Source organism: Akanthomyces muscarius, chromosome 1 (assembly GCF_028009165.1).
Source record: "Akanthomyces muscarius strain Ve6 chromosome 1, whole genome shotgun sequence".
NCBI classification, from domain to species: Eukaryota; Fungi; Ascomycota; class Sordariomycetes; order Hypocreales; family Cordycipitaceae; genus Akanthomyces; species Akanthomyces muscarius.
The window spans coordinates 1806719-1833068 of NC_079241.1; the positions used below are offsets into that span (position 1 = coordinate 1806719).

General features: G+C 54.8%; 4 protein-coding genes across 4 annotated transcripts; 3 read left to right on the forward strand and 1 right to left on the reverse strand.

The window, feature by feature from the left end:
• Window positions 1-281: 281 nt before the first annotated feature.
• LMH87_005562 (uncharacterized protein) lies at window positions 282-2864 on the forward strand (the record flags this gene model as incomplete). The annotated part of the gene is made up of 3 exons (XM_056203300.1): window positions 282-1426; window positions 1480-1583; window positions 1717-2864. The coding sequence occupies 3 exons, from the start codon at window positions 282-284 to the stop codon at window positions 2862-2864; spliced, it is 2397 nt and encodes a 798-aa protein (XP_056058773.1).
• Window positions 2865-6510: 3646 nt separating this feature from the next.
• On the reverse strand, window positions 6511-6796 carry LMH87_005563 (uncharacterized protein; the record flags this gene model as incomplete). Its single annotated transcript, XM_056203302.1, has 2 exons — window positions 6511-6687; window positions 6746-6796. 2 exons carry the CDS (start codon window positions 6794-6796, stop codon window positions 6511-6513), a joined length of 228 nt encoding a protein of 75 aa, XP_056058774.1.
• A 2511-nt stretch (window positions 6797-9307) lies between these two features.
• LMH87_005564 (uncharacterized protein) lies at window positions 9308-10949 on the forward strand (the record flags this gene model as incomplete). The annotated part of the gene is made up of 4 exons (XM_056203303.1): window positions 9308-9343; window positions 9400-9448; window positions 9507-9620; window positions 9673-10949. The coding sequence occupies 4 exons, from the start codon at window positions 9308-9310 to the stop codon at window positions 10947-10949; spliced, it is 1476 nt and encodes a 491-aa protein (XP_056058775.1).
• Window positions 10950-12803: 1854 nt separating this feature from the next.
• LMH87_005565 (uncharacterized protein) lies at window positions 12804-26341 on the forward strand (the record flags this gene model as incomplete). The annotated part of the gene is made up of 3 exons (XM_056203305.1): window positions 12804-15633; window positions 15805-26258; window positions 26333-26341. The coding sequence occupies 3 exons, from the start codon at window positions 12804-12806 to the stop codon at window positions 26339-26341; spliced, it is 13293 nt and encodes a 4430-aa protein (XP_056058776.1).
• Window positions 26342-26350: the final 9 nt, after the last annotated feature.

The window sequence follows — 26350 nt, forward strand, 5'->3', positions numbered from 1 at the left end:
TGCCTATTTTTTTCAGTCTTATTCTTCCCATTGTCTCTTAATTCTCCTTATTTATCTTATTTGCCTTATTTCTTCCTTTTTTGGGTTTACTTTCTTTCTTTTCCTCTTCTTTTATAGTAGCTTGCAATCACCAGCGTCCTTTTTTGAAGCTTCAGTGGGCGACAGCGCTGAAGCCACCCCACCGCAGCACGTGCACCCGCGACATGAGCCCGTCACTGCCTGAATCCAATCAAAACAACATCGTTTGAGGATTTCAGTGCCAACGCCAAGCTCAAGCGGCCATGTCAGCTCTGACTGTGCGCGCCCGGCGGCAAAAGGTTTTCAAGGCCGTATTTCAGACCGATTTATCGCAGCCCACGCCACTTCTATGCTCTTCAGAGCCCGGCGAATCGTTTGGCGGGCCACCACCAGCTACAGCCAACGCGTCTGCGGGCGGCAGGCGTTCGGCGGGCCACGACGCCGGCATTTCGGATCAAGTGAAATGGGACAGGGCCTGGCATCGAGTCACATCGCGGATTCAACTTCCTACATCTGTCGCCGTCGAAGATTCGTTTGGCTCGTTGCCGCCTCAGTCGCAGGACGGTGATTTGGAGTTTTACGAAGCACTGCCCATCGTGCTCGAGCCAGCAGTCAACGTGCCCCGCGCGGGTCACACCGAAGACATTCTGCTATGGCACGCTCGGCAAGTTCGACAACACTTCGTGCATAATGTTCTACCGCTGCTCGCTGCCTGTGCGGGCCTCGCAGATACTTCACAAGTCGTCACCAGCACAGTGAACACCTTGGCGGCTGCCCACCGACAATACCTGAACGGTCTGCTGCTTGTCGTGAGAGGCATTCCCAGCGAGACTGCGGCGGAGACAGCAACCAGCACATTTAGAAGAGACTTGCACGCGGTCATTGGCAACTCATGGACGCAAGGCTTGATCAATGCCCTGAATCCTGCGCTCAGGCGATTACTACGCACAATTCTAAGTACCGGCCGTCGCTTCGATGGCACGCATGGTATTGAAAACCCTAGCGCATCGAGCGCTCGCGAAGAATTGCTGAGTTTGCTCGAGTCATTACAGAAGGTCGGTCTCGCCGGCGACAAGTTTCAAGTCCTCTTTGCAGAATTGATGGATAATTGCATGCATGAGTTCATCCAGACAGCCTACACCGGAGTCTGGGATGCTCCGGAAGTAAAGGACAGCAGCACAGGATCAACAATGCCTGGATGCATGGCACATCTCTATGGTTGGATAGAGAATCAATACGGGCGGCTAGCTGTGGAGGTCTTTGGCCGCCTGGGTGGCCAGGTCAAATGGGCTGATGTTGAACAATGGCGCGAAATTGCCATAGGTCGGCTAGCAACATTGCGAACACACGAGCTTTTCGATATTGTATTGCACTGGCCAGAGACCCGGGGTGGTCTCGATGACTTGGGGTATTCTGTTACCACACCCCAACGGCGGCTAGAACTGACAGACACCTTCTCAGCTGCTCTACAGCATCGACTGTTGCACCCAGGTCGATCCACACTGGAAATCCTACAGACGTACATTTCCATGATTCGAACGTTCCACGCACTCGACCATTCGAAAGTACTTCTTGATCGAGTAGTGCACGCCTTGCAGCTCTACCTTTGTCAAAGAGACGATGCAATCCGGATTGTTGTCACGGGTCTTCTCGCAAATCCCAAAGGCGATCACGCGATGGAGGCTAAATCAAAACTAGTCGAACTAGCTGTCGTTATAAACGAAGCATCGCAACAACAGAGAACAGCAATTGACGAGGAAGACCTTGATTGGGACGACATGAATTGGGTGCCAGACCCCGTCGATGCCGGCGTCAACTACAAACGTCCGAAGAACGAGGACGTTGTCGGTACCCTTATCAGTGCGCTCGGCTCACAAGACATCTTCATCAAGGAGTTTCAGCACATTATCGCAGAACGACTGTTGTCGAAGCAGCCAAGCTTCCAGCAAGAAATTAAGGTTCTGGGACTTTTGAAGAAGCGGTTTGGCGAGCACGCGCTGCAAAATTGCGACGTCATGGTCAAGGACATACATGATTCCAGGCGTGTCGATGCTGTGCTGCGACGCAACATACGCGGTGCTCAGCAGGCCGGCGCTCCAGCTCCATCATACCACTCGAAAATATTGTCACGTCTCTTCTGGCCAAGTTTGGCAAAGGAGTCGTTCAAGGTTCCTGCGCCTGTCGCGGAAATCCAAGCACAATATGAGGCTGGTTTCGAACAACTCAAGTCATCCCGGAAGCTTGGATGGTTGGACAACCTGGGCACAGCAACAGTTAGCCTAGAACTCGAGGACCGCACAGTCGAGGTTGAGTGCAAGACATATGAAGCCGCGGTCATCTACGAATTTCAGAGCGACGGCGCACAGAGCGATACGGGCGCGCAGCAGCGCACATTCGAAGAGATATGGCAGAGTTTAATGATCGACGAGGATGCGCTTGAGCTTGCACTACGATTCTGGGTGACGAAAAAGATTCTCAAAAACGTTGGTAATCAGACATATGTGGTCATGGAACGCCTGGACTCGGACGATGTCCCAGGTGATGGTCGCGACGACGCATCATTCGATGAGGGTGCCGAGGCGTCTGGCATCGCATCGCCAAAGAAAGCCAAGGCCATGGATCCCAAGGAAGTAGAGCGACGTATTGTGTATTGGCAGTTTATCCTGGGCATGCTCACGAATTCAGCACCAGCCATGCCGCTCAGCCAGATATCCATGATGATGAAGATGCTCATCACCGACGGATGCAGTTGGAGCAACGAAGAGCTGCAAGAATTTTTGGACGAAAAGATTGCAGCCGGGGAATTAGAATTGGCCGGTGGCAAATATCGGTTACTCAAGAAGTGAGGCAAGCCGCAAGAGTTACGAGAACTGAGTCACTTCGAACGTTCTTTCACCTGAGCTTCTTCGTAATGCGAGACCAAGGCCTGTTACCAGTACTTGTCGTTGTACAACCTCAGTCCGTGATGCGCTGCGCAACATCAGCCGCGATTATCATGGCACATTGTGTGAAATGTACTTTGACGGTACGACGAGTGCTCTTTGAGTGATTGGGTGGACTTTTTGTCAGAAACGTGAGAGGACTTGTTCATGGCATCTGACGGTTTGCCTTGTTCTGGCTTCATGAAAGAGGCATGTGATGATGACTATGTAATGTCACCTTGGAACCGCCAATGACTGGAGGACTGCAAGCAGTGTGTAGTCCAACCTCTGTGCTGAGGAGGGTGGACGAAACCACCATTTATACCAGCCAAAGTGCGACGCTACGGTTGCACAGTGCACGACATGAGCAGTTGTGGACCTGAGATGCGGTACGTGTGATGCACAACGCCTCGTGGCACGGATTTATTTTGGCTTTTTAACTGCATTGCCTCTTGCGGCGCCGCGGTGGTCGCTGTGCGACCTGAATGCGGCCCACGAGGCTGCCAGTGCAACGAGGCGTAGGCCGACGTCGATACCGGAGCCGTGATATTAAATTAGCTTGTTACAGTTGATGAATGTGATACCAAATAGATGTATGCTCCTGCATTGTGCGTGTGTACACGTTGTAGGAAAGTGATAGCATACATATGCATGATGTCTGATACTTGACGGCTCATATCGTAGCACAGCATATCGGATTATACACTCGCATGCACGGTTACGCGGAGGCATGCATGTTTACCAGAATGGGTGCTAACTGATGACTATGCGTGACTGGCACTGCAATTGGGGACATTGGTGGACTACTTCCATGCGCGGCTGAATTTTGTCTGCGCGTGTTTTAATGTGGGAAAAGGTTGATAGAGTACTGCTCAGTTGTCACTTTATAGTTCCGATGTCTCGGTATCATGGAGATGTGACCACCACTTTGGAGTGCTCGCTAGCACGGCATAGCTGGTATTCTGACACGAAGCATGCTCATCAACGCCAAAATAGAAAGAGAGACATCTCTCACATGTACGGGAGGCGTTGAAATTGGTGCGACTGTGAGTAAATGCAGGGCGACAGCGACCTAGTAAAGTCTGTACAACCACGGCCAAAGGGGGGGGGGCTTTCGCTGCTTCGCCGACATGGCGGCAAGTACTCTCCTCTGTGCGACGCAAATCGGCTTACAGCGATATCTGTAAAACGGATGGTTTTCCTGTTTCTGAGTCGGTTTGGAAGAATCCAGCCCGGGATCACGTCACTTTAAAAGAGCGAAAAGGAGAAGAAAAAAATAAGCAAATTGGTCGCTGGGAGGCTGGACTTGGTCAGCTGAAAAAGCAGTCGTATTGCAGCGGCAGTCGGCCAAGCTTGGCACATGACTCTTTTATCCGCAGCGGTTCTCTCTTCTCTCTCTGTTTGTGTATGTGTGCTTTGGCCGGCTAATAATAAGCCTCTGATTGACAATTGACAAGCCAAGCCTGTTGACGAGCTGTGCCCTGTGCGAGTCATGGTGTCTTAATGGCGTTTTTTTTTTTTGGCTTGGGTTGAACAGTAGTTTGGGTTGCAGGTAGCCGAAAAAGGCGATGGAACGGAGGAGGGTTTCGTGCCAATCAGTTGGTGGGCGGCACCGGATAATGACATGCCAGGAAAAGGGCGTTCGCCGCCCGCCCAAGCAGGTCTTGTCATGTCACTGTCACGCCGCAGGGCGGGATAACGAGGGAAGCGGAGCTCACGGAGAGAGAGAGAGAGAGAGAGAGAGAGAGAGAGAGAGAGAGAGAGAGAGAAAAGGTCAGCAGAGTCAGTGACCAGCTGACGATGATGGAACTGGCCGGTCGGTCATGGTGGCGGCGGTGCTGCCTCCCACGGCCTCCCTATCTAAGCTGGGGGATAGGTTCGGGTTTTAGGTAAGAGTGCTCGCGCGAAGTGGATTTTCTGGACCCTACAACCCATGATGGTGATTGCATCATTTCCGGGTCCTCGCTGCATTTCTCGTCTATGCTCGAGTTTGTTTCGGTCGGGTTGCTTCTTGATTACCCACAGCCAGCTTATTAGCCTGTTCAAAAGTCGAAAACAGACGAGAACCACTTGGTCGGCCAGCAGGCCAGGCTTCCCTGCTGCGTCTTTTTTTTTTTTTTCGCCCCAGTTGAAACTCACGTCGTTCATCGCCCAGTTCTGGCCAGTAAGAGTCAAGGAAAGACGAGCGGCTAAATGGGGCCTCTCTCGAAACGAATACCAGTACATGATGCCTGTGCACGGCCTGCTCTCTCTCCACCGGTGCAGGACTGTAAAGAGATCCGCAAAGTGCCCAAGGGGGGTAAATTAATAAAGGAAGAATTGAAATGCAGGTTTTGTGAGTGTTTCCCGTGTTGTCCTGGGTGGCAAAAGGGTCGACGTGAGGCTGAAAAAAGCCTAGCAAGCGTCGCATGGGCCTTTTACTCATGTTGCGAAGCGGCAAGAGGGGAAGAAGGGGGCCGAGAGGGGTAATTACGGCAACGGCATATAGTTATTTGTATAACGAGTAGGCTGCTTGCGCGAAACTCACCGACGTCGAAGAATGTCCCGAATGCGGAACGCGGACATGCAATGCAAGAAGCTTTGCTGTGGTGTGGCTTCTTCATCGGCTCCAGTTCTTTCTTGCGGTGGCTCAAGCCCAGCTTTGGCTTCCCACTCCCCTCCCTCCCGGGTCTTGCGGCGATGCGCTACGGTAACTACAATGATGGGCGGTGGGAAAGTCAGACTATGGGCTTCCTCACCGGAGTTTCTTGAAGCAAGTTCGTGGCGGGAAACGTAGCACGCGCGACGCAGAGAAAAGTCCCAAGTGGCAACATTTTTCCAAAGAGAGAAAAAAAAAGAAAGAAAGAAAAAAAGCACCGCCCCTCGCAAATGCGCGTTCATGCCGTCGGGCACTGCCCTGTTCAAATAGTTGGCACAGGACAACAAGGTCAGACAGAGCTTGTTCGTTGCGTTCTGAGATAAGCCTCGATCGGGACGGGCTTCGCTTTCGGTGAGGGTGCTGTCCGCCCGGTGGCTGTCACAGTAGGTCAATGTAACCAACACGGCCGTAATAATAGCAACTGTAACACAAAAAAGGCACATATGCGTGGGAAAAAGAGGCTGCGGCTCAGATAAGGACAGCACGCTGCTATATTGGTAGTGCTGTTCCAGTCCTACTGCGTCGAGACATTGCCGTACAAGTCTTTTTTTGGCGTCGACGTGGGCTAGACGAGGGGCAGAGGGCGCGCGCCCACAGGGCCACGACCAGACTACGCTTCGGCCCAAGTCAGTTCTTCTGCTCCTCTCGGCTGGCAAAGGTCCGTATCAACGCGCCAAGTTACACAAGCCAGGGAAGGGCGTGAATCGGGCTTCTTCAATAATAAACCCATTTTGTCTCGCAACTTTGTCGACGGCTGCTCCAAGCGTTGCCGACGTACATGTGCGCAGCTTAATGCAGAGACACAGAACGAGAGGGCGGCTGCAATAGAGCGCGTGACATCTAGTTGGCACAAATGCAGCGAGGTTGGGCTGCTGCTCATCACACACACCCGGTCTGCGGGATCATGGGTGGTGTCCCCATTTGCCGGGAGGGCTAACTAGACAGGCGCCAGCTTGTTTGTAAATCGGGCTTTTGGGGGGGGCTGAGAAGGAGGTTTCCCTCCTTTGCCGCATGCCAGTCGGGCCCTTTTCGAGGAAGCGAAACAAGGTTCCCAATGTCAATTTCGGGGAACCATACGTGGTCGTGTACGTTTGCGTCGGCGGGCTGCCACTATTTGCGTCTCTGTTAATATCATCATAACTGCGGAATTATTCTTGCCACTAATAACTTCATAATACTCGTGAGATCCCTGCCACAAGCGGACAAGAGCCACCTTCATTCCGGGCCGGAAGGCCGGGTGTTTTTGAGACGCACGCCCAATCGTCGTCTTTTTTTTAAGTTGACGCCGCCATCACTTTCACCACACTCCCACCACCACCCATTCACTGCCTTTGGCATGCTTTTTTGGGCGGCCGTTTCCTTTTTCCCTTTGGCTTGGTTGCTTTTGCTTTTTGAGTGGAAATGATCTGGCCCTTTTGCCTTGGTTCTTCACCACCACCAAAAAAAACCGCGCCCAGTGGCGAGACAAGCAAGAAAAAGACCAGACGGGACGGCCAAGCTCCTCCGCCCATCTTTTGCGCGCTCCTTTTTGTTTCCCTTCCCCCTCTTCTCGAAAAACCCCCAAAGCATAAACCCTGGTCACATCCCGGAGCAGAGGTCATAATTCGGTTTCCTGGCCCGGTCGTCATCTGCACCACCCAGAGGCATTGAGTGACGGGACGGGGGGGGGCTGTTATAAGTTAGTTAGTTCCATCACATCTCTCCCACCTTTGCTTCCAACTTGACGCATTCCCCGCATCTGGGCAGCGCCCGCTGAAATAACTAGTTAGTTAGCAGCAGACCAACTCTCATGGTCATCACACGCCCCCTCCCCTCCGTTCCTGTCCACGAGTCCCTTCTTTTGGGCAGACGTCCCGCCCAACCACGTAGTTAGAGTAGTGACTGTGGCAGCTTTGGCCACGCGAAGGACTGGACCAACCGAGTGAATCAGCAGCCGCCGCAGGCTTGGGTCTGCTTGCCTTTCGCAGCTGCTAGTTCGCCCTCATGCATCCACAGGTCGCGACGACGCTCGCCGCTCCTCCGCCACCCACCACCAGAGTCTAAGAGTCGACACAGTCTTAGTTTGCTTCTCGATAGCGTAATGCATATCCGTGGCCAAGCACCACTCTCTTGCCCTCTCTCGGTCGGAGTAGCGTGACATTGATCCCCGGTTGAAGCAAGTCCTGGCGCCCCCCCCCCCCCCCCGGTCTCATGCCATGCTCGACCGAGCGCCCGCCCGCCGCCGCTGGCCCTCTGCATGTCGGCCATTATTACCAGGATTCTTCTGACTTGGGGACTTTTTTTGCCTTTTATTCCTGTTGTTGGCAACCACCCTCGCTCGGCGCTTTTTGCCTTCCCCTCGTCGCCCGCGTCGCCTTCTTCCCAGTCTGGAGCATTCTCAGCCGCCCTTTGTACTGGAAACGCTCTCGGCGCTTCTTGTCCCTCTGCTGTGGCTTTCGCTGATACGGCTTTTCTAGGCTCTGGTATCACCAGCCTCTTACATGTACTTGGATTGTACAATTCACGACCACGCACGCACAGGCACAGAAACATACAAGCAAAGTCAAGATTTTCGACTGGACACGGCACACCAGTGGACAAGTGCTCCCAGCATACATACACACGCCCAAGTCCATACATACATATCCACCTGCATGCCCGCTCGCAGCCTGGTGCTTGCTTTCCCCTCCGTTTCTACTTGCAAAGCCTGGTCCAACAATCTTGGGGACCTTGCCGCATACGCCGCCGCCGCCGCCGTAGTAGCTCCCAACCTGGAGGCCACCAACCAGCTCATTCGCCTTTTCTGTCGTTTATTAGCTCTTTTTCTTTTCCTCATGCTCTTCTCGTCAGAGATCCAGAAAAAAGGTGCAGCGCAAGTCTGTCTCTCCAAAAAAGAAACCCTGCTGCCTCACTTGCAGTTTTATTAATACGCGCTTTGCGTCGCCCGCCTCCGTGGTCGCCGCCGCCGCCGCTTTTCTGGACCGCCTGATCCCTCCTCGTCTGTCCCCATTTGTTAGTTGTCCAGGCCTCGACACCTTTTTTTCCACCTTTTGGCCTGTCCCTTGTTCCTTGTCGCAGGTGGCTCTCTGTCTTGCTATTTTACTCCATTTTCTTCTGCCGACGTTGCCTGCATCCGTGTCGGGCCTGGACTGGCGTGACTGTGTCATTCAGCACGCCTTGATTCCACATTTGCATCTGGCCACATTGCCGCCGTTTTTTTCTTCTTTGCATCTCATTTTCCTTTCTTCATCTTGGCCTCCCGATTCTCCAGGCTTTATCCATCGCTACCTCCTTCTGCTTTACCCGTGTCAGCGCTCGTTCGTCCGAGCCTGCTTACTGCCCGCAGCCGCCACCAGCTCCGCCGACGACCGAACTGTACTTGCCTCCTGCCGGCCAGGTTACCAAGTCCGCTGTTTATCTTTCCTTCACTGCTGGACAAACTTGTCTTCTACGGCATCTCCTCAGCCATTTTTTTACAAATTTATCCTTAAGCCCAACCTCGCGGTTCGACTTCTTCTATACCTCGCCACCTAGTCTCTCGCTTGCCCCGCACGCCGCCGCTTCACATCATAGCCTTGAACCCAAATATCGTCGACGACAGAACCGCCCCGACATCTTTCTTTTCTAACCAGAGACGCCTTGAGCATATGCGAGGAAGACCATCAGGCAGTGCCACATTCCCTGTTTCCGAAAGTCGCAGTGTCTCGGCAAGACAATCTGGCGGATCAGCCGCCCTCTTTCCCGGCACACTATGGATCCTCCAGGAAGAGTCGTAACGGACGAAGAGGTTTGGCAGTTCCGCACTTCTCTCGACGCTCTAAGACGCAATCGCAATTTAGCAAGAGAAAATCAGGCGACAATGGATCATACAAGAAGCAGATCCGAACAGGAGGTTCCGCCTGCCCGGTCTAATCCCGGTGTTCGCAGACGGTTTTCTCATATAACAACAGATGACCAAACCGGGGTTTTTCTGAATATGCTGAGACAGAAACACTTGGCATCGAAGAACGCGCTAGAAAGTCTAGAGGAAGTCGACTTGGGGGAACTACCCGAGGACGACAGAAGTAAGTGAACCTCGCCCAGCATTCTGCCGGTTCTTTACTAATTATTGGGCAGCGTGCGTGATTTGCTACAATGAGTACGAAACACAAAGCCCCGAGGGTTTTTATGAGAAGCCCACCAGGCTTCCCAAGTGCAAGCACATATTCGGCGACCGTTGTATTCGAAGGTGGTTTGAGGAATCGGACCGGTGTCCTTATTGCCGCGAGAGGCTGCACGATGCCCGCGCACCGCCATCCACTCGGGTTTTCTTGGACATGATTAGAATTAGAGGCTGGACGGAGGGCTCAGCGATGGCTGAAGACTTTTACCGACGAATTATGGCCGGTGAAGATGTTCGCCCTATTATTCGGCGCGGCGTGGGCGCCAGACGTCCTCCTCCGGACAATGACGAGTACGACAACTCATCTCGTAGGACCCGACAGCGTCGTTCCAGTCCGCCTGCCGTCGAGCAAGAGCTTCCGTTGCCCACGCAGAGCCGTTCCCGTCCGTTGAGCGCCGAGCAAGAGCCTCCGTTGCCTAGACAGAGTCCTGGAAGTCTACGCCAAGCAATACAACAATGGGCCACACCAAACTCGCCCGTACAGGCATCGCCGACGCAGATAGGAAACTGGTCAAACACCCGTCTCCCTATGGTGTCTGCACGTCCTGAGCCGCCCGGCCGTACCGTGGAGGATCATCCGTTGCGACATCACTTTACGAGTCGTGCAGATCTGCATCGAGCAATGCAACAACAGCAACAAGCCACTTCGCACTCGCGCAGACAAGCATCGCCGATGCATACAGAAGTTTCTTCCAACCCTTGGGTCTCCATGGGGTCTGCACCTCCTGGGCCGCCCAGTAGTATCACGCAAAATGCTCCGTCACAGTATCAATCGAACCCTTGGCTCTCTATGAGTTCCGCGCCTCCTGGTCCGCCCGGTGGTATCGTGCAGAATGCTCCGTTGCGGTATCCGTCGTCAAACCCTTGGCTCTCCGCAGGATTTGCGCCTCCTGGGCCGCCCAGTAGTATTGCACAGAATGCTCCATTGCGGTATCAATCTCCGGCTCGGCCCGCTCAATCAACGGTAGTGTACCAGCCAAATTGGGCAGTACATCCATCGACGACACGCCAGGGCACGTTCACAACAAATGTCGGCGCGGCTGCGAACTTGTATTCCATGCCGAATCCGCTGCAATATGGCGCCCAAGCATCACAGATGGGACATGGGGTCCCCACCGAGACTCCTATGAATTCGTACGAGCAGATGTTATATGCGGCTTCAGCCGAGACTCCTATGAATCAGCACGGGTACATGGAGGACACGTACCCAAGGGAACGGGGCTTCATATGAGTCAAGTCGACGGTCTCCTTGGAGCACGGCTGTCTGAAATATGGCCAAAAGCCAGGCGGCGGCAGAACCAAGCTTTCTATATTTCGAACCTCTTTTATCCTTTCCCCACCTTTTTTTGGTGGTCAAACAGCGTTATACACCTCTAGCATTGTGTCGGCGTTGCGGTGGTTACTTGCTTTTTGCATATCATCCGCGCAGCTGTTGTGCTGCGTCGGACTCCACTTATTGCATGAATTGGCAGATAGATTTGGGATTTTCTTCTTCTTTTTGATCTTGGTACTTCTTCATGTTTAATGACATTTTTAGAAGCCAGCGTGGTGTGGCTGCCAGAATAGCGAAACGAGCGAGAATGTAATGGCGGCAGACCTTTTGTTTTCACTGCATTGACGAAGATGAGACCGTGAACAGATTCCAAGAGCGACTATCCACGCTAACCTTGTGACGTGGTTCTGGACATGTAAAAGACAGAAGAAGTGGATTTACAACTAACAGAAGCGACGCAGCATAACTTTCGAGCTGAGTTGCGCATACAGGTCGGCGGTACAGGAGCATGTTACAGTTGGAGGAGGCATGTAGGGTAGCAGTGATCCAGCGGTGAATACGCCACATCTGGCCGACACGTGTGGTGGCGAATTCCCCGATGACAGGAATGCAGCATATCGCAGATGGAGGGGAGGATCTGCCTGCGATTCATGTCGCTTGAATTGCTAATTTATCGTTATCATGAGCGACTCGACCATGTATTTTCCGCACCCGCACGCTGCCAAACGCCGTGTTTATTGATTCTGGGCCGAGCCAACCCTGCTGGGCTGACGTTGACGAGGCAGCCAGCTGTCGGGGCTCCACATGGGTTGTGGCTTGACTGCTGCTAATTGGTAGTGAAACAGAAGAGCAATGGAACTATTTTGCAGGAGGCAGCCACAGCAGAGAGCTTGGCCAGTGGTGCCACGACAGCTGTGGCGCTAGGGCTAGGATAGGATTAGCGTACCGCTGCTGTTAGATGAGCTGCGTCGGCTGTCGTGTCTCGGGACAAGGCAGGGTGGCTGCGCTGCTTGTGATTCGGGCTTCCGTGCATTACGTTGACACCGGTATTGAGTTGGAGTATCAACAGCATATCAGACCCCAACCATGGCGTTCAGCATAAGATAGCTTTGCCCGACGTTCATCTGGCGGTCTGAACAAAAACAGAAGAATGGACAGGAGACCCACTACTCCATTGTGCCCATTGTTGGAGAGCTGTTAGCTCCTGGCGGAAGAGTCGAGCGTGTCGAATGAGAGACCATTTTGCATGCGTAAAAGAGCAAGCTATAACCGAGAAATGCAACTAGATCCAGCACTACAGCAAAAGCCTGCCATACTTGCATCATTAGCTTTCCTGCTGCAACTGCAACCTCGCCCTCGGCGCTGCTAAAGCGGCGTCGCGCACAAAATTACTGCGACGGCTCTAGCGTCATCCCCAGCCACCGCACCTTTTCAGCGGAGCGGCTCGGGTCGATGGGTCCCCCGCCAGCGCTATCCTCCTCAGCTCTAGCGGCTCATCAACAGCGTACAGTGGGTGAAGCTGGCCTGCAGCGCTCAGTCGCAGGCACCGTCAGGCCCCCCGTTTGCCTGGCCCCCAGGCCTTGTCCTTGTCCAGGATCCTTGTAAGTCCTCCTGCGCAAGGGCCGCTGTCCACTTCAAATCAAAACATTCATTTTCGTCTTCCATCCTTTTTCCCACCTCAAACCAATCCAGAAGCCGATATACCGAGTACATGTTTTCTGCTGCCCATGTCTCATTCTTTGCTTGTCCGTTCACTCCTTGAATAGACGCCTGGGATACAGCAGGAATAACCACACACAACCTCCCCTCACCATGGCGCGGGAGACTCGCCAGAGTCGGGATGACTCTGACAGGCGCAAGCCTGATCGCGAGCGAGATAGAGACCGGGATCGAGATCGAGAACGAGACCGTCGCCGTGACCGAGACGGGGACGATACCGACCGACGTAAAGAGAGCGATAGCATCAACCGCACCCGCGCCCCCGACTACAGCTCGATGCCCAACCCGACATCCTTTATGAACATGCCCTATGCGGCACCATCCTCACCCCCTCGCCAATATACCGCTCCCATGACCGCCAAGGCCCCAGGCAACCAGAGAAGACGAGCTCCGTCCGGCTCCAGCTCTGGCAGCTCCACCGCCTCCTCGCTCATGGACATCTCCAGACACTACCCGCAAAGCCGTTACGGCGGTTTTCTGGGCACCTTTTTCAAGGCGCCGTCAGAGCGCCGCCGCCGCAGCGCTGCCCGCCGGGCTGCTCGCTCGTCCAAGCGACGCACCTCCTTCTACTTTGGCGGCACCGGCAACTCGTCCTCCTCGTCTGTCAACTCGGATCTCGCCTACGGACACGGATACATTCCGAAGGACTTGACCCCCAACGGATACGCCCCTAGAGTGCGCCGTCGCAGCTCCGGTGGCAGCAACAGCTTCCGCTACGGCGCCGCAGTCGCCAGCGCCAGCGGTCGCCCCGGCAGAAACAGGGATGCCGATGTCTCTGACGGCCCGCGCAGGCCCGAGGGCCCCACGCGCGGCAAGACGGACGAAGAGATTCTCGAAATCGGCCGCCAGCTGTCCGACCTGGCGCGCAAGCAAAACAAGCATGATCTCAAGGCCGCGGGCTACGTCAAGCCCACCATGCTGGCGGCGGCGGCGGTGGGACTCGGCAAGTACCGCAAGAGTCGCAAGGAGTCGCGCTCCCGTGGAATCGGCAGCTCCAAGATGCATGGAGAATCGTCAAGTGACGAATCCGACTGGGAGGATGCCTCGGACGCAGAGAGCGACGGCGCAGACTCTGTTCTGGCGTACGGCTCTGTCGTCGGCTCTGCCGTGCGCCCCAACGTGACTGGTAGTTCCAGCCACGGCGTTGGGCCGTTTGCGAGCGGCGCTTTAATGGGCGGCGCTGGTGCTGCAGCAGCCGCGGCTCTGGCGGACCCTCAGAGACGAAACTCTGTCGTCGACCCTCGCTTATTCGGCCCCGTCAACTCGCTGCGCGGCATGATCAACACGCCGTGTGGCTTTGGCCAAGACCCGCATGCCCCCTCTTCCAACACATACCAGACGACGGCGGGCGCCCGTCGATACGGCTCCGGCCCCGAATCCTTGGACAGGCGCCCTATGCGGGAAGTCTACCCAATTACCACATCAGACCCTACAAGGTTTGATGCCGACGCCACGTCTAGACAGGAGCTGCCGCACCGCTCGCGCACATCCGTTCTGCCTCTTGAGCAGCCCATTCCCAAGCTGCCTGTTTCTTCCAAAGTCTATGATGCTGAGAAGCTGGAGGACTCTAGCCTCCGCGACTCTCGCCACGGTAAAGATCGTGACAGCCATGGTTTTAACGCCAGTACTGCTGCTGGTCTGGCGGCTGCCGCCATTGGTTCCGCTGGCGTCGCTGCCTTGGCCTCTGACCGCAAGGAGGACAAGAAGGAAAAAAAGGCTCTACGCGAGTACGAGCGTGAACGGGAGCGCGAGCGCGAAAAGGAGCGGGAGCGAGCTGAGCGAGATCGCGCACGTGACAAGGATCGCGAGCGCGAAAGAGAACGAGAACGAGAGCGTGAGCGTGAGCGTGAGCGCGACAAGGACCGACGGGACCGTGACCGTGATACGAAGCGGCGAGACAAGGACTCTGAAAAGGAGAAGGAGAAGGACAGCAAAAAGTCGAAGCGTGATTCGTACCCTTCCTCTAAATACGACGACAAAGACCATAAACGCCATTCCAGAAACGACGAAGAAGAAACGCCTCGCAAGCGTCGGGAAACGGAAACCAACTACTACATCGACTCGCCCTCGTCTTCTCGCAAGGATCGCAGCAAGCGTGACGTGGAGGAACCGCGCAGCGAACGCTCTCACTCGTTGAAGCGAGACAGCAAGGCATACTCCAGTCGCGACGATTACCAGAAGGACAATGGCAAGTCTGTTGACAGACATAACTTTAATCATAATCAGGGTGTCCCAAGCTCAAGGATCGATCCCTTTCTCTATCAAGTTGCCGACGGAGCCTTCTCCACGGCAGACCTGGCAGCCCCTGAAGGTCCTCCGGGTCGCCCATTGACACCCAACATTGTCACCGTTGAACGTGAGCCCAACTTTGACGACTACGAGCCGTATCTGCCACTGGCACCTAGTGAATCAAGACTGAGCCGAAAGGATTCTTTCGAGATTGAGGAGCGAAACCACGACTCCCACGACCACGCCAGGGGCCACGAGCGTGGTTCTCACGATTACGAGGAAGGCGAGCATCAAGCACGCAGCATCTACGACCAAGCAAAACATGCTACTATCCCTGTAGCTGCCGCTGCCGTTGCTTCTGCCATTGCTGTGGAGGCCGAGCGCTCCCGTGAACGCCGTCGCGACCGCTATGACGAAGAAGGATCTCGAGACCGCAACTCTTGGCGCAGAGACACCGTCCAAGAAGAGGCGGACCGATACTACAGAGAATCCGTCATTGCCCGCAAGATCGAGGAGGAGCAGATCCGCAGCCAGACGCCCGAGAACGACAACAGCCAGCAGGTTAAAATTGTCACGCCTCCCGAGATGCACGAGCGGCAGAAAAATGTCGGTCCATACGATGCGCCCAACGCCGATGTGCGGATCGACAACCAGATCTTCCCTACGGAAGCCAGCAGGTTTGAGAAGAAGAATGGTAAGCGCAAGTCTAGCTTCAAGTCGCGGGACCCATCCTGTGAAAGAGACCGACCTGTCCTAAACCTCGTCTTCCCCACACCCCTACCTAGTAGGGAGCCGACTCCCAGAATCGAGAAGCAAACGACCAGGGGCCAGCCCGAGACACGCAAGAGATCTGACTCGTCCGCAGAAGTTGTCATCGGACCCAAGGGAGACCTCGTCAGAGCGGAGCCGTCCAAATCCGTCACCTGGGGCGAGAACTCGACCAAGAGTTTTGAAGTAGAGAGTGCTGACGGTAGGAGCGATGTAGAGAAAGAAAAGGTAGCCGAGCCAGAGGAGAAGCCGAGAGCTAAGCTGAACAAGTCGAGCCCGTGGGGTATCATTGCTGCTGCCGTTGCTGGTAGTAGCAGTGAGCCCTCTGGCGAGCCCGAGACAGTTTCCAAGCGCAAGTCGGACAAGCAAGAATACGGCTCCAAGATCTCTGATGTGCGCGGTGTTGGCGCCTCAGGAGGTCCCGAGCAAGTCTACCATGTCGACACGCGTGACCAACCTCCTGTCCCTGGCCCTAAACCTGCCAGCCCTACCAGGAACACACTACCCGGATCATTCGCCGACGACGTTGAATTTGCAGCCACTCTCGCCGCTGGACTCAAAGATACCGGCTTTGATTCCAATATTGTCGTCGATGACCCCACGTACCGACGACGTGACTCGCCCCCAGGCACGAGGGAGGCAAATGGCGACGAATGGAACCATAGGTCCATGTCTGATATAGTCATGGGTATTGCAAGCAAGAAGGACTCCAGCCGTTCCGTGGTGTCCGAACCTGGCGGCGTTCTGCGCGATAAGCCTGCCAACGGCAACGGTAATGTAGAGGATGAGTGGGAGACGACCAAAAAGCTCAGCAAGAAGGATAAGAAGAAGCTCGATAAGCTCAAGCGCCAGTCTCTGGATCTTTCCGAACCGAGCACCCCTACAGAGACGGCTCCTGACTCCTCCGAAACCCCGACCTTTGAGGATGCCGTCGAGGACCTGTCCAAGCTTTCCAAGAAGGAGCAGAAGCGACGCGAGAAGCAGGCCAAGGCCTTGGCTCTTCTCGAGGGTGACGGCCGCGACCCCGTGCCTGAGCCTGCAGCTGAACCTGAGGTCGTTGTTGAGCGCTCTCAGCCTAGTGAAGTTTTCGCGGACGACGCCTGGGAGGAGTCTTCGAGCAAGAAAAAGAAGAAGAAGAGCCGCAAGAGCCAAGACGCCGCCCCGGAGGAGATTGTCACAGTACCCGCTGACGCTTTCGACGATTTGCAGTCTCTGCGAAAGTTGGACAAGGACGACGTTGCACCTGGTGGTGGAACCGTGGACGATTGGGACACGCCCACCAAGTCGAAGCGCAAGTCCAAGTCAGACAAGGATGATGCTGCACCTGTTGACGGCATCGTGGACGATTGGGACACGCCCACCAAGTCGAAGCGCAAGTCCAAGTCGGACAAGGACGACGCTCCCCGCTCGATTGCCGAGTCTGAAATTTCCACCTCGAGCAAGAAGAGCAGCAGCAGCAAGTCGAAGCGACGAAGCGGCACTGAAGGCGAATTTGACGGCTACGGCAGCGACGCAAGCAAGAAGAGCAGCAAATCTAAGCGACGAAGCGGCACTGAAGGTGAACTTGATGGCTACGGCAGCGATGCTAGCAAGAAGAGCAGCAAATCCAAGCGCCGCAGTGTCGTGGAAGGTGAAGATGGCTACGGCAGTGACATGAGCAAGAAGAGCAGCAGATCTAAGCATCGCGAGGGTGATGATGGATACGGCAGCGATGCGAGCAGGAAGAGCAGCAGGTCGAAGCGACGTAGCGGCACGGAAGGTGACTTTGACTACGGCAGCGATATCCCCAGCCGTAGACGCAGCCTGTTTGATGACCGCGATGTCTCGTCTGTCGTCTCGGAAGCTCGTGGTGACGGCCGTCGCCGCGAACGCGAGAAGGACAAAGATCGCGATCGGGACAGAGATCGGGATGGGCGCAGCAGCAAGCGTTCGTCTCGCAACTACGACGACGATGACGACGCCCGCTCTGTCGTATCTGTTGCCTCTGCTCCCGGTGATGTCCGCAAGAGCAAGGAGAGCAAGCGCTCCAGCGGCCTCTTTGCAAGCATTTTTAAGAAGGATGACAAAAAGGAGAAGGAGAAGGAGAAGGAGTCTTTTTTAGATAATGCCGGCACCCTTGGCGCGGGTGTCGGCTTGGCGGGCGCTGCAGCCATCGTTGCTGCCGGCGTCTCTCGCTCCAATGCCACCGACCGCTCCTCCGAGGCCCATAAAGACGACAACGCTCGCCGGACCTCACGAGTCGAATCTTACGACTACGATACCTTTGACCCCGAGATTGCCCCACGCGCAATCAAGCCTGCCATCGATCCCCAGTATGGCGATCTTCTCCCTCTACCACCAAGCGAACCCGGCAGCCCGCGATCCGAGACGGAAGAGGACTTCCCATCGTTGCCGGATAGTCGGCCAGACACCCCCCCCGAGGAGCACGGCATGAGACGGGACCAGCTTGCGCACCGCCGCCGGCGCAGCACGCAAGAGACGCCGGTTAAGTCGCCGAGCAACACCGCCATTCCCATCTCGCTGCGCATGGGGCAGCGCGGTCCTGTTAGTCCTAGCGGCACTTATAAATCTCCTCCCACACCGTCTTCTTCTCAAACTGGCACTGCACCAGACTCAGCCACCAAGCGGTCCTCTCGTGGCACATCATGGCCCAACAGCAGCGAAATCAAGCCCCTTTATCTGCTCGAGCACTCCCGCCATGGCTCTACTGAGATGGTCATCAAGCAAGAGGATCTCCCCGCTCTCCCACCTTCCCAGTCTGCCTCGGAGATTTCCTTCACCGAGGACAACTCTCCTGCTGACCTTGCTTCTTCTGGCCTTCACATCGATACTCAGGACCTGCCAATCTCACTCGGACAGCACGCTGGCTCGCAGGAAAGCACCCCGAGAGCCGAGATCAGGCCCGAGTTTCCGTCCTACATGGACCAGGCACCGGTTACGGACGATCCCGATGCGGTCGACTCCATGTCCAAAGACCGAAGCTCCTACCTGCTCAACTCGACACCCTCATCGACCAAGACGACCGCCACTCTAGACAGCGAATCCTTACAGAGTGAACGCGGCTCGACCCCGAGCAAGCACCGTAGATCAAATGACATCATGCCCGAGATTACGGAAGACTTGACGTCGGCTGATGAGCGTTTTGAGGATGCTCTCGACATGCAGTCCGCTGGCTCGCGCCGCTGGTCGGAGGACTCGATGGCCATGCAAGACGCCCCGGAGCATCATGAGCCGCAACCCGAACCTGCGCCGCTGACAAGAGAGGCCCCTGCTCCTGAGGCAGAGCCTGTTGCGGAGCCTGATGAGTGGGCTGGTCTCAGCGCCAAACAGAAGAAGAAGCTCAAGAAAGCCAAGAAGAACCAGCCCCTGGACTTGAGCGAATCTGTAGCGGCTGAGCCAGCTACCGAGCCAGTCTCTGAACCTACATTTGAGCCTGTTCGTACTGTTGAGGAGCCTGTTACTTCGGTGGCTGAGGCCCCCGCTACCGTGGAGGATCTTGAAAAGACACCCACTCAAGGTGATGCCTTTGAAGAGCCAAAAAAGTCAAAAAAATCCAAGAAGAATAAGAAGAAGTCCCAGTCGTGGGAAGATGATGTTCTTGAAGCGGCGCCTATCGCCGTGGGCGCCGCTGCCATTGCTGGCGCTGCTGCCTTAGCAACCCAGGCTCCCGCCGACAAGACATATGCCGAAGAGCCCAAGCCTGACACCGAACTGCTGTCTTCCACCGACGTGGCCAAGGATGCTCTCCCTTCAGAGACCCAGGATGCTCCGTCAGAAGGCAAGAGCCTCCCTGTCGACACTAAAGATGTTCTTTCTGAAACCAGGGATCTTCCTGGTGAGACTGAACCTACTCCTGTTGAGGAGGCTGATCCATGGGAACTCCCGACGAAGAAGAGCAAGAAGAAGAACAAAAAGAAGGGTCAGCAGCTTGATCCTGAACCCGAGGTCGACTCAAAGCCTAAGGAAGAGCCTTCTTCCGAGCCCGTCGCTCTGGAGGATGCCGAGCAAGACAAAACGCTTCCTGCTGAAGAGCCAGTAGCTGAAGTCACCGCAGCCGAGGCTGAGGCCGCCCCTGAACTGCAGCCTGACAACGCCGACAACACTGTTGCAGATGCTACAGATGAGTGGTCGACACCTTCTACTTCCAAGAAAGATAAGAAAAAGAAGAAGAAGAAATCTCTTTTGCTTGACGATGTCTCCGCTGAGCCGAAACCAGTGGTAGATGCCGCCCAGGAAACTTCCCTCCCAAGATATGCTGAAGAGAAGGCTCTTCCTGCCGAGGATCCAATCGCAGAAATCAACGCAACTAAGACTGAGGCCGCTCCTGAACCGCAACCTGACAAGGTTGACGACATTGTTGCAGATGTTGCCGATGAGTGGTCGACGCCCTCTACTTCTAAGAAAGACAAGAAGAAGAAGAAGAAGTCTCTTGTGCTCGATGATGTCCCTGCTGAGCTGGAGCTAGCGGCGGAGACTATGCAGGAGGTTCCGACCACAGCAGAATATGAAGAGAACGCTCTTGCCATCGAAAAGACTGCTTCTATGGCAGATGCTGAACAATCTCGACCTGACGCCCCAACTGACATACTAGCCGAGGCTGCAGAGACTAATACCGTCGAGACTGATGATTTCTGGTCAACTCCCACTACTTCTAAGAAAGACAAGAAAAAGAAGAAGAAGAAGGATTCTGTTGTCCTCGACGATGCTGCACCTACTGAGGAGCCAGTTCCCACCGCTGACGACCAATTACCAGGGGCGGAGGATACTGAAAAACCTGAGCTTGTCTTGGACAGAGATGTGCCGATCGAAGAGAGCTTTGAGCAACCCGCTGTTTCTGAAGAACAGCGGGAGCAAGAAACTACTGCCAACCCCGAAGACGAGTTTGCTGTTGTCACCAAGGACAAGAAGAAAAAGAAGAAGGACAAGCGCAAGTCTGTACAGTTTGAGCCTGAACCGAAAGTTGTTATTCTGCCGCCTGAAATTGAGGCCTCTGTACCTGAAGCAGCTCAATCCGAAGCTCGTGGTGACGACGCTACTGTCCCAGCTCTCGAGGCACAGGACACCATGGTATCTGTGCAAGATTCCGTCTTTGACGAAACCCAACTGGATCTTGCCAGCGCGGACACCACGCAAACAGACAGCCAGCCCCCTCCAGATGACTGGAGCGACGCTTCTGCCTCCAAGAAAAAGGGAAAGAAGGGCAAGAAGAAGCAAAATGTCTGGGATCTGACTGAGGACTCTGCTCCGGAGAGCAAAGATACCGATTTTTCCAAGGGAATGGACTTTGAAGATGCAGCCCTGGCCGCCACTGCCACCGAGTCTGACAAGAACCTCGACTTTGCTGATGTAACAGCCGCTGCCGTCGCTGCTAAGAACAAGACGGACGCCGAGTCAGACGACGAATGGAGCAGACTCATCTCGGGAAAAAAAGTCGATGAGCCGAAGGACGACACCGTTGTCGCATCTCACCTGACCGAGGAACCCGAAATTTTCGCCGACATCTCAGACAAGCCAACCGTGGAATTGGGGCTCGAAGTTACCAAAGAAGCGCCCGCCTCCACAGAACCGCTCGTGGAGGAATGGCCGACGGCGACTGGCAAAAAAGGCAAAAAGGGCAAGAAGAACAAGAAGTCGACTTCTTCTTTCTCTTGGGACGAACCTGAACCCCAGGCAGACACTGCCGTCGCTACCGAGACACCTGCCGAGACTGTTCTCGAGCCTGAGAGTGTATCGAGATCCATCGATACCGCCGAGGTAGGCAATGCGACTGATGTAATGGCGGCTGAGCCTGTTGCCGAGGAGCCACTCCCTGGAGCCCCTGCCGAGCCCGTTGCTGACGATGCTGATTTTCTCTTCCCGGCCAAGATGTCCAAGAAGGACAAGAAGAAGAAGAAGCAGCAGGCTGCTCTAGAGGAGACTCTTGTCGATACCCCCAAGGAAGCTATTGAAGTCGAAACTGCGACACCGGCTGAGCAGACATCCGACAACCCACTCGGTGACGCTACTGATGCCGTCAAAGATGCCAGCGTAGAGCAAAACGACTTAGCTGCTCCAGCCATCGAGCCCATTCTTGAACCAGAGTCAGTCCCAGTGCAGCAGAAAGAGGCCAATCCCGATGACGAACGGGGTGGGTTTGTGACAAAGTCTTCCAAGAAGGACAAGAAGAAGAAGAAGAAACAAACTTCTATGGACGAGCCCAAACTCGAATCCACTGAGCCTGTGCAGCCCACTCCGCCTGTCGAGTCAACTGAGGCGGTCGAGTCTACTGAACCTGAGATCAAGGCGGCCGAGTCTGAGACGCCCCTTGAAGCTGCCTTAGGTCCTGTTGCTGAGGCAAAGTCTGCTGAGCCGGACCAGGCGAACCCCGACGACGAGTGGGATGACTTCTCTGCCAAGCTTTCGAAGAAGGACAAGAAAAAGAAGAAGAAACAGGTAAATTTGGAAGATCCTGAAGCGGTAAACAGCGAGCCAACACCCCCCGTTCCCGAGCCTGGATCGGAAGTCAAGGATGTTGACGCTCCCGCGTCGGCAAACACTCAGAGCGACGAGTTGGCGCAATCTCAAGAAGCAAACATGGACGACGAATTTGGCGGATTCACTACCAGATCTTCCAAGAAAGACAAGAAAAAGAATAAGAGGGAGTCTGCCCAGTTTACCACTCTTGAGGATGAAAAGCCCTTTCCCAAGGAGCCCCTGCCTGTGGGAGAGCATGCACCGGAAGCAATTGCGGCTGAGACACTAGCCCAAGACGATGCCGTACAAGCTGAAGTTGAGCCTGCCTCCAAAGAAATTCAGCTTGAGGACGCCTCGCAGCCTGCTGTGGCCGCTGAACCCGAGGACGAGTGGGCTACCTTCTCTACTAAATCCTCGAAGAAGGACAAGAAGAAAAAGAAGAAGTCTATGAGTGAGACTAGCCCGCAAACGCTGGAAGCTACTGTATCCGAAGAACCTGCGGTTGAGCAAATAGTCGAACAACCTACTGAGTCTATTACTGCTACCGGCATGGTCGAGGAGCCTAAAGAGTTGAGTGAGCCATCTACCCAGACAACGACAGAGGATCCTGCAGCAGAGGACGAATGGGCCGATTTTACGACAAAGTCATCGAAAAAAGACAAGAAAAAGAAAAAGAAGTCGATGAGTGAAGCCATTCCGCTGTCGGAGGAGCCTTCTACGAAGCCGCCAACTGAGCTGCCAGTGGAAAACCCGGCCGATGTTTCGGTCGAGCCGTCCGCCGAGACTACAATTACCCCTGATACTGTCACAGAAATCAAGGACTCGGCAGAGCCATCTATCGAGTCAACAGCAGAAGAGCCTACGGCGGAGGATGAGTGGGCCGGTTTCACTACTAAGTCTTCGAAGAAAGACAAGAAGAAAAAGAAGAAGTCAATGAGTGAAGCCATTGCACAGCCTGAGGAGACACCCGCCGAGACACCCGCCGAGACACCCGCCGAGCCTTTGGTAGAACAACCCTTCAAGAGCACTGAGGTTGCCCCCCAGGCTGAGAACGACAACTCTACGTCTCCGTCTGAAGTCGAGCCGACAACGAAAGAAGCTGAGCCTGACGATGAGTGGGGCGGCTTTACCACCAAGTCTTCGAAAAAGGACAAGAAGAAGAAGACGAAGTCACTTGCTGAGGCGGCCTCAACTCCGTCAGATGAAACTGTCAATCAGGCAAAGGACGAACTTCCCTCCGAAGCTGTGGCGGAACGTGACTCGCTTGAAACCGACAAACTGCGATCTGAACCCTTTGCAGACCCCGTTACTGAGCCTGTTACGGAAACGGTTCCTGAGCCGCCTGTTCAGGAGGCTGAGGCTGAAGATGAATGGGGTAGTTTCACTGTGAAATCTTCCAAAAAGGACAAAAAGAAGAAGAAGAAGAAGTCCATGAGTGAAGCGACCACAACTCCGGAGGAGGAGCCCGTCACCCAGCCTGTTAGCGAACCTCGCGCTGAGCCTACTTCTCAGGCCGAGGAGGGAATCGACTCCCTTGAGACAGCCACCCGTTCCGAACATGTCCCCAAATCTGTTCCCGAGCCTGTCACAGAGCCTGCCCCTGTGACGCCAGCTGAGGAAGCTGAGGCAGGGGATGATTGGGGTAGCTTCGCAGTGAAGCCTTCGAAGGACAGGAAAAAGAAGAAGTCCCAAGAAACAGCAGTGGAGCCAACTCCTGACCCTGCCACCGACATAAACGAAGAAAATCCCGTCGAACTGCCCACCGATATCATTTCCAACGCCGAGACCCAGGAAACAGTTCCCGATGTTTCTGAGAAAACAGGCGCCAAGGAAGCAGAGGCAGAGGATGAGTGGATGGCAGGTCTGTCCAAGAAGGATAAGAAGAAGCTGAAGAAAAAGGGGCTTGCCGCTGCGGCTCTTGGAGCTGCTGCTGGTGCCATTGGAGCCAGCACATTGATGGACGAGCCTCTAGAAGCTGCACCAGAGCCAAACCCTGTGCATGACGACAAGGAGGTCGAGCCTGTAACTGATTCAGCTCCCGCTACAACTGAATCTGGATCCGATAAGTTCATCACGAAAGCCATGTTGAAGAAGGACAAGAAGAAGGCCAAGAAACTCGGTCTTTCAATGTTCGACATAAGTGAACCTGCGCCAGCGACGGAGGAATTTGGAGCTACGGAGCCGACTGCTGAAGAAGCAGCTCCTGATTTTCCTGCCTCTGAGTCCTTCAAGTCATCGTGGGCTGACGAAGTGAATGACGACGATTGGCCACGCGAGGAGCAGGCAGTTGTGATAGCTCGCGAGCCTGTTGACGAAACCGGGTTCGAAGCGGCTGCAATCTCTAGGAAGAAATCAAAGAAAGACAAAAAACGCAAATCTGGGCTCGATTTTACCAGCCCTCATCCTGAGGCAGCTGCCGAGGCTGATGCTGCCGCTATGCCTGCCAAAGAGCTACCTGGATCAGAACCTGCTCCTGAGATTCCTACAGTCCCAGAGACCGAAGCACCAGCAGCTGAGGAGGACGAATGGGCTTTACCGACCAAGAAAGGCAAGAAGGGCAAGAAATCCAAGCGACAGAGCACCCTGGACGTGGAACCTGAGCCTGTTCTAATAGAGGAACTCGTTGCGGCCACACCAGAAGCTATTTCCGAGCCCGAACCCGTCCAGCAAGCTCCTGCTCCAGAGCAGGCTCGTGAGTTTGGAGTCGAAAAGGCTGCTCCCGAGACTGCTCCGGCCGAAGCTGAAGCCGATGACATGTGGGCCATGCCTTCTAAAAAGAAGGGCAAGAAAGGCAATCAAGACAAGTCCATCTCCTTGACTGAACCCGAAGTTGTGGATGAGAAGCCAACGCCTGAGCCCGAAGTCATTGACGAAAAGCTTAACGCTGAGCCTGTTGAAGAGGTCGTCGCCACGGCCGCTGAAGCGGCTGATGACGAATGGGCTATGCCTTCAAAGAAGAAAGGTAAGAAGGGCAAGAAGGTTAAGTCGGTCGCGTTGGCTGAACCTCCAATTGTGGAGGAGACGCCAGTGCCTGAGCCCGAAGCCATCGAGCAGCCGCCAGCGCCTGACCATGAAGCCATTGAGGACAAGTCTACCCCCGAGTTGGCTGAGGAAGTCATCACCACGACTCCTGAAGCAGCTGATGACGAATGGGCAATGCCGGTAAAGAAGAAGGGCAAAAAAGGCAAGAAAGATAAGTCCATCTCCTTGGCTGAGCCTGAAGCTGTCGAAGAGAAGCCCATGGCCGGACCCGAAGCCATCGAGGAAAAGCTTGGCTTGGACCCTGCTAAAGAAGACATCATCGCGCCTGCTGCCGAGCCATCGCCATCAACAGCACCCAAAGCGGTTGACGACGAATGGGCCATGCCTACGAACAAGAAGGGCAAAAAGGGCAAGAAAGACAAGTCTATTTCCTTGGCCGAGCTTGAAGCCGTCGAGGACAAGCCAAGCGCAGAGCCTGTTGAGGAACCCATCGCCACGCCTGCTGCTGAGCCGGAGTCGGTAACGCCTCCCGCAGCGGCTGAAGATGAATGGGCTATGCCTACAAAAAAGAAGGGCAAAAAGGACAAGAAAACCAAGTCTATTTCACTTGCTGATTTTGAGGATACTGAGAACAAGACCGTTCCCGAGTCGGTTCCAGAGAGTGGTCCTGTGGTGACTCAAACCGAACCGGAGCCCACGGCAGAGGACGAGTGGGCTACACCAGCCAAGAAAGGCAAGGGAAAGAAGTCTAAGAAGATGTCCTTGTCCGCTTGGGAGGACTCGGTTGGCAAGCCATCGACCAAAGAAGCGCCGATCGAGGCTAATGTCGCTGAGCCGGAGTTCATTACCGACAACACCGCTTTTGTCGAAGAGCCTGCTGCCATGTCCGATGCCGAAGCACGAGGCGAAGATAGCTGGTCTGTGCCAGTCAAGAAGAAGTCAAAGAAAGACAAGAAGCGCCAGTCAACTCAAGGAGATGTTGCAGAGGCCAAGGCGTCTCCGAAATTCGGCAGCGACACTGAGGACAACAATAAATCTTTCACGGCCAGAACCTCAAAACGAGATGATACGACTACGATTGGTGACGAGAGGCAAGAGAGGCGATTTGATGAAGCGGTTAGTGTTGGTGAAGTCGAGAGAGACGATTTACCCGAAGTTGAAATGACAAGGTCTGTTGACGATAAGTTCAGCAGCTCTGACAGTAAGAT